At 40.3% G+C, this 15,053-nt stretch overlaps 2 protein-coding genes across 2 annotated transcripts; one reads left to right on the top strand and one right to left on the bottom strand.

Moving 5' to 3' along the window:
- Window positions 1–403: 403 nt before the first annotated feature.
- On the bottom strand, window positions 404–9,459 carry tmem154 (transmembrane protein 154). The gene is made up of 11 exons (XM_061093548.1): window positions 9,363–9,459; window positions 8,234–8,346; window positions 7,978–8,130; window positions 7,203–7,295; window positions 6,122–6,184; window positions 5,612–5,644; window positions 5,252–5,434; window positions 4,918–4,972; window positions 4,716–4,792; window positions 4,271–4,313; window positions 404–1,408 (listed from the first exon to the last, which is right to left on the bottom strand). Exons 3-10 carry the CDS (start codon window positions 8,069–8,071, stop codon window positions 4,276–4,278), a joined length of 636 nt encoding a protein of 211 aa, XP_060949531.1. The 5' UTR covers window positions 8,072–8,130; window positions 8,234–8,346; window positions 9,363–9,459; the 3' UTR covers window positions 404–1,408; window positions 4,271–4,275.
- Window positions 9,460–12,013: 2,554 nt separating this feature from the next.
- On the top strand, window positions 12,014–14,825 carry tma16 (translation machinery associated 16 homolog). The gene is made up of 7 exons (XM_061089284.1): window positions 12,014–12,070; window positions 12,189–12,301; window positions 12,794–12,831; window positions 13,558–13,642; window positions 13,725–13,873; window positions 13,975–14,017; window positions 14,378–14,825. The coding sequence occupies exons 1-7, from the start codon at window positions 12,068–12,070 to the stop codon at window positions 14,559–14,561; spliced, it is 615 nt and encodes a 204-aa protein (XP_060945267.1). The 5' UTR covers window positions 12,014–12,067; the 3' UTR covers window positions 14,562–14,825.
- Window positions 14,826–15,053: the final 228 nt, after the last annotated feature.

Below are 15,053 nucleotides of genomic sequence, written 5' to 3'. Positions count from 1 at the left end.
TCCTAACTCCTTACGGGTCCTCTCTCCCACACTTTTTTGACCTTGTGACTTTTGCCATCAAGGTCAAGGAACAGTGGTTAGGAAAGGAGATTATTTTAGACTTTTCGACCGCAGCCCTAGTCTCCCTCTCCCCCACGGCTTCCACTGAGTTTGGCTCTGGTTGCAATTTGATGTCTCAATTGAAATTTCCTTTTCATTTCTTTAAAATAAACAAAGTTTTAGCTGAAACTTATGTGTGGTCTTTGTTCAGCTTTGTGAACTCAGTCATCGTCATAGGGTCATGAAGGCCTGAACAAAACCACACAGCAACTAGTCAGGTATCGGTTGGGATATTTCATAAAAGTGGTGGAGTGACAGACCTTAACACATTTTCACTTTGACATTTTATTCAAATGTTCATCAGCAAAGTTAAAAAAAAATACTACAGCCTCATATGAAATATTTACAGAAGGCGCTCCGTGAAAATAATCTCTCCTGGCTTTCTGTATTCCCATATTTACAATGCAACAGTTAGATCAGTGTATCGACTAAATCTGGTGACAAAAAAAAATCTAAGAGCTTTTGTGGAGACACTTCAGTGTTTTCAGTCCGATTCTATGGTGAGATCAAAATCTTATCAGTAACAGCTTCTAGAAAGCTATTTCGGTAACTTATCAAAAAGACTAGGACAGAGAAGGCGTCTGATCTCACACTCTGATATCTCAATCGGCTTCTGACTAAAAACTCCTTCTCGGAACCAGCTCTGCACAGGCATGAAGAAGGAGTGGCCCTCCCTGTCATGCATGCCAACAATCATCAACAGGATATTTCCTCTTAAAAAAACCTGCAGCTGGAGGGAGTCACGCAGTGTAACACAATAAAGAGGCTGTGAGCCGCAGATAAGTCGTCGGCAGCCAGTAGGAGCAGTGGTGTCTGTGTGTGGGGCGGAGAGGAGAGTCGGCCTCATGCGCTCGAAGACGGCCGCTTAGTCTTAAACAGTGTGAATCAGCAGGGGACAGTTCTTTGGAACTGATTCGACGAGACAGAAAATACAGTACATTTCCCTGCTGTAGTACAGTAAACAATAAAAAAACAGGCAAAGCACAGCAGAAGAAATACACAATGGCAACACACCGATCATTGACATTTAAAAAGAGCCAGTGTTTAACACAAGAAAGTCCAGCTGTTGCATGTTGCTCACCACCGCAGAGGATGAGATTAATCTCTCTCGCTGATGGTTTTACTTTAAAAACAAAAGTCATGATTGGGAGTTCCCCCAAAGTCTAATGATGTCGTTTCCAGGCAGTAAAATCCACTCCTGTAGTGAGAAAATGTTGCAGGATTATTGTAGAAAGGTCAAAACGTCCACGTTGTCAACGCTGCTCTGACGAGTGTGTGTCCCCGTGTGGTGGGAGAGCGTCTCTTTGACCTAGAGGTAAACAGAGAAGACAAGGTTTGGGACAGAGAATGAGGGCTGCTCCCTTTAATCGTCAGAAGTTCAAGTATATTTTACTGAAGCTGATCTTCGCCTGTATGTAAAGATGACAATGTGTGTAAAGACAATGTTCGGAGCAAGAGTCTGTCAGCAGATGGAGCCACGTCAGTGAGTTTTAATTGAGGACAATTTAAATGTTTGATTTTTTAGTTTGGCTCACGTCCCGTCCACTTACAGAGGAGGCAGGGTTTAGGACATGTACCGAGCACAGCCACCAGGGGACAATCAAAACCTTAGGGCTTCACTTTTGGGGAGCAGTCATGTCCTCCACCTTCAAACGCAGTCTATGTAACTGACTGACAACCAGTGTTGGGAAGGATACTTTCAAAACGTATTCCGTTACAGAATACAGAATACATGCACAAAAATGTAATCTGTAACGTATTCCATTACATTAACTAATCTGAGTAACGTATTCTGAATACTTGGAATACTTCCGGTTTGTATTGCATTTTTTAAGTGTATGATTGCGGCGTTGTTATAGTCAGGGGAGCAGCAGCAGTTTAAACTCTCTCTCCACCGATGCTGCGGGCCCGCTGGATGTCCGGCTCCCATCCACTCCCACCTCTGTGCCGGTCCCACCGGACGCTGAACCCCCCCTGCGCCAAGGCTGCCTCGCGCCTTGCAGCGATCGTTTCGGCGTCGGGTCTATTTTTTGCGCTTGACCCGAGCGTATCGCTCCAGGAAACACACTGAAAAATGATTTTAAACGATATTGATGACATATTTTATATGATATAAATGATAAAGCATGCATCCCATAGTTTGTATTCCCCTTCTGTTGTCCTGGAGTTTTAAATTTACCAATTTGACCGATCACATTATTAAATGCCCCCCTCCATACAGACACACAAGCAGTCATAAAGATAAAAAGAGAGGGGGGGGGCGGAGAACACGTAATTTACCCTCGACACCCGACATTGAACGGAGCAAACAGCGGAGAAGTTCTTGAAGATGGATGACATTAAATTGGGACGCTGTTGCAGTTAATGTTGGAGCAACAAGTGACTATATGCTTTTATACTTCTGGGTCAACGGGTGATATTATTTTAGCGGCGCTTCAGCGTCCGGTGTGAACCCGGCGTGCCTCGCTGTCCTCCTGCAGAGCCATGACAGCGGAGCTCTGGGAGCGCAGGTCGGTCTTCTCTCACCAGGCGCTGGAAGGGCAGCTTGCGGATCAGCAGCTCCGTAGATTTCTGGTAGCGACGGAACTCTCTCAGAGCCACGGTCCCGGGCCTGTAACGGTCCCGAGCCGGTCGCGGTGAGGCTTCTTCACGCCGCCGGGGTCCGGGCGCTCTTACGGCAGCCCTGGTCTCCAGCTGCTTCCTGGGGGCCTAGCCTCCGGTGGATTTACGAGACAGTGATTAAACTCGTGAAGCAGAGAAGTACCGTCATGTAATCCACTGATTTCAACAATGTAACTGTATTCTGAATACCATCTATTTAATTTGTAACTGTAACGGAATACAGTTACTCATAATTTGTATTCTAAATACGTAACGCCGTTACATGTATTCCGTTACTCCCCAACACTGCTGACAACTAGCTGTGAACATGGTGGCTCTTTTCAGCAAAGCTCATACTTTTTCATATTACAAGGGACTCGTATGTATAAACAGTAATTGTACATGCACGACCTCTTCACTTTCCAAACTAACATTGGGATCTATACCTATGCATGTTAAACACGATATTGTTGCACCTCTCCTGTATGTTACAGAATTTCCTGTTTAACATTTTCAGATGTAGAAGCAAAATTCTGTCACAAAAACCCCTCAAGATGTTGAAGTAGTATAGCATTTAAATAATTGACTTACAAGTTGATTCTCTAGTGTCCCGAACCTGCAAATTACTACTTTTGTTAGATTGGTATTTTAGTTTTTACGCTTTGACCATTTGGTTCATTCCCCTCAACACCCTAAAACAACCAGATTGGTTAAGTTGTGCTTTAAGTTCATTGCAAAGTGACTCACTTTTACGCAGCTTCAAAAAACCTTGTATTCTTTCTGTCTTTCTATAATTTGATGTTGTGATTAAGCTGCTGTGTAACTTCACAACCAGGGAAACACTTGCCGCCGCCGCAGCAGCAGCAGCAGCATCACATGTTGCAACCACAGCTGCAGTAATATCCCTTTGACTTCTGTCCTGACATGTCTTTTGGAACCTCCCTGCTGAATGAAGGTACCGTCTAACCCCTGCACAGCTTTGGAAATAAAACCCAGAGTCTGTGTGTGTGCACGGCGTTGGTCAACAGTTCATGGACCTTGACCTCTCCTTCCCTTCCAGACTATCCCAGGGTTAAGTTTGTTGCGACACACTTCCAATGCGTGCCTGGTGTAATCACTAACAGATGTTAATGTGTATGTGCTTTCAAACAATACCATGTGGGATGACGACAGGGTCACAGTTCATCAGCCACAGCTCTAGTGAAACCAGCTGGAGCATCACAACAAACAGAGAGAGGGCAAACTGTCTTCTTATTACCAAAGTCCACTGTTGGTCCGTGTTGTGTTAGCACTGTTGTGTAATGAGCTGCGTGCAAGAGGTTCACTGTAATACCACGATGTCACCACTATGAAAAACGTATTTTAATCGAAGCAGGCTGTATTCACACCTGCAGGATTGTTTATTCACAAAAAAGCTATTTATCAAGTAAATCCAATAAATATGACTCAGTTTATGTTATTTATCAAACTGTGAATAGAATAGAGTAACATGCAAATGGACTTATAAAGTTAAAAAATATACCTTTCTGGCTGCAAGGATGTTTTTATAAGAAGTGTAAATTATTCTCACCATAATTAGAATCCTGTATGATTAGAGTCCTCTGCAGTTTCACCTAAAACAAGCAAAATCCAGCAAGTAAACCTACAAATCACCAATGGGATTGATCAAATCAGAGAAAGGTTGCAAAGTAATTTTCACAGGAGAGACACAGAATTTATAAAACTGATAAACACTCGGCCCTGCGCTGTATATTGACCTCGTATACAGGAACAGTGACCTCTGCTGGATAAACTCTACCAACTCACGTTATGGCTGAAAAGAACTGACTAATGAAATACAATACAAATGTTGAAAAGGGGTCAAAATAAAACATTACCATTACATTATTAACTATATAAGGTTGCTGGTATAATCCACTGCATGAGTCTCAGCCTAATAAAATGGCTTCTCCCTATTTAATTTCATTCTGATATGTTTTTAAAGGATTATTTTTTTTTTGTTTACAGAAACCTACCATCTTTTTTCATCCATTGGTCCATCTCTTCCATTTCCATCTCCAGTACCGAGGGGACGTCTTCTTCAAACATGGGCCTAACATGCATTTAACAAAAGATCTAATGAGTCAATGAAACTAGGTCGACTAACATGCTTACTTGTTTTCTGACTCAAAATGTAACTGTAAATGGGCCTATATGTTAAATTATCAATACACTTACATTGGCACCTTCTCTGAGCTGGGTCCATCCAGATATGGATCTTCCTTCCTGAGCTCTGTGAGCAGAGAACATGCTTCAGTCACTGTCAAAATATCCTAAAGCTAATTTATTGTATTATAACTATTGTATTGATAACAGATATTCAACAGCTAAGGTTTCTTTTTAATATGACTTAAATAAAACATATATATGAGTTACATGGTTATTGGATCATTTAAGGCATTAACAGAAAATCTGACATATGATAGTTGTCAATTGTCAAATGATAGTATCGTGAAGTTTTCACAAAATGACATTCAAGGCCATATACAAACACACACACATACACACACACCTTGATTTCTCTTGTTTCTGTTCCACTTGCGGTTGAGGAAAATCCCACAAACGATCACGCCGATGATCACGACCACCAGCACCACAAGGACGGGGATGATGATGAGACCCAGAGTGTCGTCTTCCTCTGGTATTGCGGTGGATTCTCCACCACGTGGCTCCCCTGTACCATCTGGTGTGGGTTCTGCAGAGGCAACACACTGGTGATCAGACAGTTATCCTCAACGCAGCTTGAATCCAATGGTAAATGGTGTATGTTCATAAATAATAATGGCAACAATAACACAGTAACGATAATAATAATAATAACAATAGTAACGACTGTCCTGCATTTTATTTTACATTTATAGTCATGGCTCACCTCCTGAGCCTTCTCCGTCATTTCCCTCTGTACCTGGAATAAACAACATGTGAAAGATTTAGATTATAATTATCGAGCGTTTCCAGACTAATGTGCTTGTTTTTCAGAGAGATCTTATTAGTTGTTTTTTAAAGGCTATCTTGTGTTTTTATGTATCAGTATTGTAAGAAGCATATATTGTTCTGTTAAATATACACTTGGAGATGGACCCTTGTAGAGAAGAATGACCCTATAGCACATATCTCCAGTAACACCCAACAGTCCCCTGGAATTCACTCATAGATACTCAACAGATCACAGGTCATAATGAAAGACGGTTCATCATCAGCCATGAGTTTATGTTAAAGAAAGTGACAAAAAAGGTCCTGGCTCCAAACGCATGATCTGGATCCGCACCAACATTGAATAGGTTCTTCCCCACCCCATACCAATCTATTGTTTTAGTGTCATTTTACTCACGAACAAACAAACAGACAGGGGTGAAAACAAAAATCTTACTACAGATCTTACCTGAATCTACTGAGGGATCTGGGTCTGTTGGAGAAGGTTCCTCAGGAGCAGTCGTGGACGACACTATGAACACAGAGAAGCAGATCATCACAATTCACAGTTTATGGATGTAAATCTGGGAAATATCTGACGGCAGAATAAGTCAACTGACCTCAGGCTCTGACCAAGTGTTTGATAATAACTCATATTGATATTTTCAATTCATTAGTTCTCAAGACATATTTCAGCTAGTATCCAGGCTATTAAGTTTTATTTCCCAGCACCAGAACAGAGTCAGTATTTCCTCATTCATCCAGGAAAGGATTTTGACTTATTTCCTTCTGGGGGGGAAGGGGAATTTGGAAAAGATAAATGAACAGTTGACAGGATATAAAAAAAAACATGAAAAATCTGAATGACGAATCCCTGAATGGGACTCATGAATAAAGTGTTTGTAAAAGTTCCACCACAGCCCTGTGGCCTGGGGCAAGTCAGGCAAGTCTCTTTCTGGATCTCAGTGTGAAAACGCCGGCCCTGCCACGTGGAAACAAGAGCACGTCTTCCTCAAACTGTCGCCACAAAGATGGAAGATGTCGAAATCGTGTCTTCACTATCCTCTTTTACAATCAGTTTTAATGGAACAATGTCATTTCCATAATTCATCTTTGCTGCTTTGTTCCTCTATGTTTCTATGTGTGTTCTGGGTGTTTAATCTGTCTGCTGTGTTTTGGTTTGTTTTTTGTTTTGTGTTGTTCGTTCCTGCTTGTATTTGGAAATTACACTTTTTTTTTTTCCACTGTTCAACGAGATGTTGTCTTTCACTATGACCTTCCAGGCTATAATAAAAATAGAACTTAAATAGAGAAGAGAAAGACAGAAAGATTTAAATGTACTGCCCTTTCTTCTTGGAAAGACAGAAAAGGCTGTAACAATCCTTTTTATTCTGCCCTGTTCCCTTCCCAGTTCTACTTTTCTTTGAAACTGGAATTAAAGGGGTCGAACCCGGATCATGAGACATGAACAGACACCTACATGTCTAAAGGCTGTCGGCCACATACACATATTCTGAATTCTTAGATATATCTTAGGATTCACGTCTCACCTGGGGTATCTGGGTCGACATCATCCAGGCTAGAGTCATCTGTTTCTGGAACTTCCTCCTCTGGTGCCTCTTCACCATCGTCTTGACACAGCGCTGCAATGCAAAGTCTCTCATTACTTTATATCCCGTCACTTGGTTTGTTTTAAAGGTGAAACACACAATAACTATTATATTTTTTTCAAAGGTTTCATCTGCCTGATTAAAAAAGATGAAAAATAAACTACAGTGGAGGACAGTAACTCTCAGATCTCACAGGAACTTCCAACTTCCTTCTGCATGATTTCAAACGGTTGCAACAAGAATCTGAACTGTTGGAGTAGTCACACGCTGCATTAAAAAGAGGAGGTGGAGATATTCAACATGTTGAGCAACAGAGTTTTGTCAGGGTTCTCTTGATTCAGTAAAAGATAGTAGATCTTAAACAAGGAGAAGAGGAGTAAACGTCTTCAGTTTTGAGAGTATTGGGTTTAAAGTGAAGTACAGGAAGGTTTTAGCTTCTTAAGAGGTTTGACAACAAGTGGATTGAAGTAAGTTAAAGCTGAACAGGAAAAAAAAAGCGTTGAGCGATTGGGTTGATCGGGCCTTGTTGCTCAAACTTTCAGCTTCTGGTGACATTACAAGATTAGAAGAACTTCCAAACTAAACGTGGTTTCAGTCGAGATGTTAACCTCAAAGCATCAAAGTCAGAAAACCCTGACGACAGCGACAAGGAGGCGAGAAGGGTGTGAGTTTGTTGTGTCTTAATCCAGAAGGTAAAAGAAAGAAAAAGTCCTACCTGTCCCAGTCAGAGCGATCAACACCAGCAGCAGCAGAAGAAGAGGGGTCTTCCCCCGGGAGGCTCTCATGTTGGCAGGTCGAGAGACAGACATAGTGCCATTGTGCGCCTGCTGCGTTCTGTTCTGTCACTGCATCTCACTTCCTGATTTGACTTTACATGTCAAATGGAAGTAGAAGAAGAAAAGAAAAGAAAAAAAACACCCTCACACACACACACACACACACACACCCTGAGATTCACACAGATAACTCACTCGGATGTGATGCAACCGGCTCTGTGCTTGTAGCCACAGGTCGGACGGCTCATCGGCTGCAGCACAGTCACATTCCTGCCGGGGAGGTATGCCGCCCGACAGAGCTGAGCAGACTTAAAGGAAGAAGAAAAACAATTTGAGTTCAGCGAGAGCCAGCTGCTCTGTTATCTCTGGAGAAATGTCTTCTGTGTGTCTGGCTGGTGCCTAAAATAAATCCAAGGCTGTAAAAAAGTGTTGATCTGTGTCTGTTGCTCGGCTCAGGCTTGATCCTACTGTAAGTCAGTGTGTGTGTGTGTGTGTGTGTGTGTGTGTGTGTGTGTGTGTGTGTGTAACGCTGGTGATGAATTGGAGGGTCATGCTGTTGTGATTATCTATGGACAAAGGCTGTTGGCCTACTTTAAAAGACACAACAGTGTTTTCCTTGATCTAACAGAGCGTCTGCAGATAAACTGGCTATTATTCTGTCAGGAAAACATCTCTTAAATCAACCACTCATACACTTATTTTATCAATGGTGGACAGTAACTAAGTAAATGTACACAAATACTATACTTAGGTACACATTAGAGGTAGTTGTACTCTCAGATGGAGATATTGCAGATTTACTCGACTCCATTTGCCTCACAGCTTCAGTCGCGTTTCAGATGAGAGTGTAAACCACGTGTCTCCAGATGTGTTGAAGTTCAGTGTTTGTGATAAACTGAAGAATTAACTGTTTTTCTGATGTGTAGAGAAAATTCTCAATCGACTTTTTAAAACCTCTCTTGCATTGGCTGGAAAATGCCTCATCACAAAGGCTGGAGACTTATAAAATGTGATGGATTGCTTTAGATTAATCTACAACAACAGTGTATAAAGTCCAGAGCTCAACCTCAAACATCTACAGCAGCAATGCAACATACACATTTATGTAGCAGTGATATTTAAACAAAAATATAAGATAGAATAGGCGCTACAGTGATTTTACTTTTCAGCACAGAACAGTGCAGCAAAGTTAAGTAAAGTACAGTAAAGTAAACTACAGTAAAGTAAAGTAAACTACAGTAAATTGTTCATACTTTTACTTGAGTAAGGTTATAAACGCAGGACTTTTACTTGCAGTGGCGAACAGTATTGAAATACTACTTACTCAATACTTCTTCCATTATTGCTTCTTCATTTGAACACAGTTGGCGACCACTTCCCTGAAGAGAGAACATGTTGGCTAACATGTGGTGATTCTTACATGACTCATATACTGACTACAAACTCCTTCAGTTAAAATAAATACAACTTGATTAGTAGTATTAGTATCCCAGGCCTCAGCTCCTCCGTGTTAGCGGATGGGGGCTGAAACATCATGATCGACAAGCCCACTAATGTCAACCTCATGGTGGCGCTAGAGGAAAAACGACAGAGGATAATGAAAATCAGCAGGATACATTCAAACAAGGTCCATTGAGTGGCTGTTCTGGAGCTTTCAATCATTGAATTCCACTGGTTCGTGGGAAGCTTGTCTTCGTATCTGTGTCCATTTATGGTCAAATCCCACATTCCTTTGGTCTTGTGTTTACAGCCCAGCTACGTAAACTTTTAATAAACGCACTGAGGTGTTTGGACTCAAAATGAAGAGTGAACTTGTTGATTCAAGAAAAAAAAGAGCCGGACTGATGACATGTATGTGTTCACACTATCACCCTTGTTTGTTTTTTCGGTGTGATAGTGATCCTGCATTCATTTCAGCACAGGTGGAAAAATAAGTGAATTGTCACGGTTTGGATGAAGGAGATGGACCCAGATGCAGAGATAGTTAAATAAAAGGGTAATTTAATAAAAGTTCTTTAACTAACAAACAAAACCTTAACACTAACACTAAACAGGAAACAAACAAAACAAAAGGAGTAGCACACTGGAAAGACAAGAACAGGAGGAACAAAACACAAGTAAGCTTACACTAGGTTCAGGAGACCAGGACAGCAACCAGAAACACAGCAGGAAAAAAAGCAGGAAAAACAGACAATCCGACAGAGGACAAAGGGAAAACAGAGGCTTAAATACACACAGGGAAGGCAGGGCAATTGAACACAGGTGAAACACATGAGGGCAGGGCTGACAATCACAGACAGGAAGTGAAGACGGAAACACACAAGGAAGAGGGACTACAAAATAAAACAGGAAACAGAAACAGGGTGTGCAAACATGAAAACAACTAGAACAAACACAACAGAGATTTACTAAACAGAAAACACTTTTACAATTAAACTTAAACATAGACTAAAGTGCCAGATCCTGACATGAATATATTTAGTCATGTAAGGACTGTATTTTAAAGGTAAAGTTCCCTACTTTATTTAATGCTACTTTATAATTCTACTCTACTACGTTGCAGAGGAACACTCCCGATCACTCTCTTAATCACACAGGGCTGCTTAGACTGTGGGAAAGAACCAGGGAATCGAATCAGGAGCTCCCTTGCTGTGAGGCGACTCTTCCAACCGCTGCACCACGCGCCGCCCCAATCCAATCCAATAATCCACAACACAGACAAAAGAAGATCAGATGGATTACAAATCCAGACATGAATAAAGATTTGTTTTTTTATTCATTATTCATCACTGTGACCCCTCAGATTCATCTTGTGATCTTCCGGAGTAGCCTAACCCTCAGGTTGGGAACCATCAGGGCTAAACTAACTGTATTGTACTGGTGTTGCCCTTCATCCCGTCTGATCTGTTTAACACATGAACGTAGCGATGCCCGAGGGGCTGGAGGAGACTGGCTGGTCTCACGGAGGCAGTTGGAACTATGAGACTTATCATTATCAATATCTTGTTGTACATGTGAACACAACATCAACTTGTGTTTTACTACTTCACTGTTTGTTCACTTTAAATTCCCCCTTTTCTGTCTTGATCTTGATCATTTCAGTTTTATAAGTCCCTGTTCAATGGCTCATAATGTATCAATTAAGTTTGCATATGTTTATTAATAATGAACCCACATGCAAAAAATATACTTTTTCGGTTTGTTACTGAACCCAAACAATGTGTTGCTGTGCCAATGTTATTCTTTACATGGAGAATAAACAATCAATAAAGACCCTAAATTAATTTAAAAAAAGAAAAATGAAAGCGTTACTGAACTCAATATCAGTCGGAATCTGTAAGGTATTTTTATATGAAAATATAACCATGAGATTAATGTGAATTATCTACTTATTTGATGGTAGTGTAATTTTGGTAAAATGTTTGCAATTACGTTTTTTATTTAAGTCACTGCTAAGTATTATTTTTGAAAGACATGTCAATGTGGTACACCTGTAAACCCAGAGACTTTACATAATAATAATACCATAATGATCATAATCATGTATATACACGTCTATGGTTGTACCTAGTTATAGATAATACACCAAACAGGTTCAAGTTTTGATTCTTGCTGAACAATGGTTTGCAACTAAATTGATAAACCTTACAGACGCACATGTTCGATGCATATTTTTAATAAATTGGTTTTAAGAGAATAATTCAGTTATTATACATTTACATGAATCTGCTTTTAATATGTCTTTTCTGTTTCACTTTACCATAAATCATAAATTATTGTTGAGTCTTATTTGATTTGAATCTTGTATTAATGGCTGATTTAATTTGCCTCTGTTCTGTAATATTTGATCTCGATTTAACGTTGTAACTATGTCTTAAAAGGTTTATTATTCATTATCACGACAAACTGAAATCGGGAACCTTCTTAGTCCTTTCCTGTGCGTACCCGGGCGTCATTTAGTGACGGACCAGCCCACTTCCGGTCCAGTTGTCAACAGAGCAGCACCACGCGTGATCACGAACAGATAAAATGGTAAAACCTCGCGTCTTCCCTCGCTGTGAATCAATTTCTTTCATATTCAACTATTGATACGACGAGTTATGAATGTTTAACGGTGGATTTAAAGTTGGTGACTGTTTGTGTTTCTCAGCCCAAGGCTCAGAAAGGCAAAGTGCAGGCGGTAAAGGAGAAGGCTGTTCACCCGTTCAGCAGGAAGGCGGCCTGGCTCTCCGGAGAGGAGATCCGGCTGAGGAAGAAAGCAAAGTGAGTGAAGATGGAGAAGAGAAGAGAAACATTGGGACAAACGTGAAGGGAACTGGTTTTTTACACCGTTCCCATTGGTGTAAACGTGCCCTTAAAGTTTGACGTCATAACGCTTCAAACCCTGTTAAACCTTTATTTATAATTGGGAACTTTTTTTAACTTGTTGAATTTGGACCAGATCAACAAAGAGATTCAGGATTTTGTTTTTATTGTTTTGACGAAAACACAAAGTAATGCAATTTAGCTGATTACTTTTAGATTTTATAAACAAAATGAAGTGTTCTCTTTAATTAAATGTTATTATTTAACTTAATATTATTCATGTCTAATTTTTAAAAACTGTTGCTTGTTATTTAAACTTTCACTTACTGCCGGGTATGAAATAAATTCAGCGTCTTGCAGCAAATTCCCATTTGCAAAATGAACCTTTCTGAAAATGTTAAAATCCACCGTTTCATGAATTCAAATGATTTGGTGTTTTTTTCTCCACAGGCAGAAAACTGGCAAAGCCTCACGTCTGAGCGACATCGGTAAGCTGGTTCCTTCCTTTCATACTTTGAGCCGTAGATCTTAATACATGTAGCCTTGTTGAAGAGACAGGACCGGGTCTTATGTCCTAGGTCAAACAGTCACAATCCTCCTGCAGACGATATAAAGAAATCTGGGGAGGAGGAAACCGATGTGATGATTTTAACATGTGTTTTCTACGATGGTCTCTAACATCCCAGTTACAGTTCTGTTCACAGCAGTTCAATCATGTGCAATTCTCTGCCACCATCACACATTTAAAACATAGCATTTTACTGCTAGAGTTTCCTTTTACTCGTTTATAATTTTGTTATAAACATTATTTTGCATGTTTTTTAACTTAACAGTTTTTATATCACGTTATTTTAGCTTTGAGAGTTTTTTTGCACGTCTCCATTCCATTTTCAAATTGTGTCTTTTGCACAAATTAAATCTGCCAAACACTGTTTTATCCAATTCAAAACAGACTGCATGACTCTAAAGGCCCAGTTTATCAATTCTTCTCTGATGCTTCACCTGTTTTACACTCTGCACCAAACTACTCATTTTTATACACTTGATAGACATACATGGCTATTTGTTGTGGATAAATCAGACCTTTTTGTGTATTTTTTCCTTCCTTCATTTTTTTTTTTTTTCCTTTTAAAGTATGTTGTGATGATTGTTACGGCTGCATTTGTTCAACCCAGAACAATACTAATAGTGGAACGTCTTCTCTTTTCTCACAGGCGAGAAACTGTTGTGGTTCCAGGAACAGTTGGATCCAGCAAAGACGGAGTACACCAGTAAAGATGCTTGTGACATTATCGAGAGGTCAATAAATATTTTCTATTTGCAAGTTCGAATCGAATCATTTCAATCAGAACATTGCTTGATCGTTTTTTTGTATATTCAGGTACCTGCAAAGATATGATCCTGAGATAGAGCAGATCAAGTTGATTAACGGGATCAAAGGTCGTCAGGGTTGTGTCCATGGAGCCAGAGAGGCCGTCATCAAACAGACCATCGAGCGGGAGCGGGCGCTGTACGATGGGTCGGGATTTGGTGAGTCTTTGCTGTATAAATACACACACACACACACACATATATACACACACACTTATTGTCTGAGGACACGTGACGACGCTGTGCTGTCTCCTTCACAGAGATCCCTGACATCATCAACGCAAAGAATCTGAAAACATTCAGGTGAGTGACATGAACTCAGAATTCTGTGAAATTAGCCTTTTGGTGTCAGTGCCTCCACAGCCGGAAGATTTCAGACCTGAGACCCATGTGTTCTTTTCATTTAACTAAAGGATATATTTCATCTGATTCAGGTTCATTTTAATTTGGGTTATTGCTTAAAAGATTTACCTGCTCTACTGGTTAGAGACCTTAAAGGGACTTTGCTTCTGAGCACGACCTGAATTATTATTTTCCTATGTGTGTTGTATAGATGAGAGATTCTTAACCTTGTGTGATTTAAACTATCAAATCAGCCTTTAAGAATGAAATAACATTTACCTGATGTTAAACTGTTACCTGGTGATTCCCATGTTTTGGCAGAGAGTGGACCGGCAGTCTGAAGAAACTTCCGAACATTAAACTACGAAAGATTTCCAGCAAAAACACGAATAACGAGAAAGCAGAGAAAGCAGAAGAAGAGGATGAAGAAGATGAAGAGGACGAAGGGGATTTGGAAGATGATCAGCAGGAGGACGAGACGAATCAGATGTCGGAATCTGACTAATTCTCTTAACTCAGGACAACAGAATATCCAACACAAAGACTGTTTGTGATGCTCCGCTACTGTCCAGAAGATGGCGCCAGAATCCCACATATTGAAACTTTCCCCCTCAGCTTGTCCTTTCCTAAATCTGCTGGTTGTTTTTAAGGATGTAACTTCAGCCTGTGAGGGTTCTACAGTCAGTGTTTATTACAGAAACAAAATGCATCATATGTAACCTGAATAATTCATTTTATCCAATAAGAGATAGAAAAACATTTTCACAAAGATGTTGAGTTGAGTGCTTTACTGTACAAAGAGAGAATTGTGTTTTTTGTGACATTGTGTGACTCTTGTTAGAAAAACCAAATGAAATTGTAGAAAAATGGACGAGGCCCAGTCACTCAGCGTCAGTTCAAACTCACAAACACTTGCAACCCAGAGTAAAACATGAACCAACGGCAACAGTGAAACTTTAAACTATGTGTAAGTGACAGATGTTGCAAAAGCAAGTGA

The sequence above is a fragment of the Limanda limanda genome, chromosome 2, assembly GCF_963576545.1.
Source record: "Limanda limanda chromosome 2, fLimLim1.1, whole genome shotgun sequence".
NCBI lineage: Eukaryota > Metazoa > Chordata > Actinopteri > Pleuronectiformes > Pleuronectidae > Limanda > Limanda limanda.
Note: the sequence above shows the minus strand (reverse complement) of the source record. Positions and strands in the feature narration are given on the sequence as shown.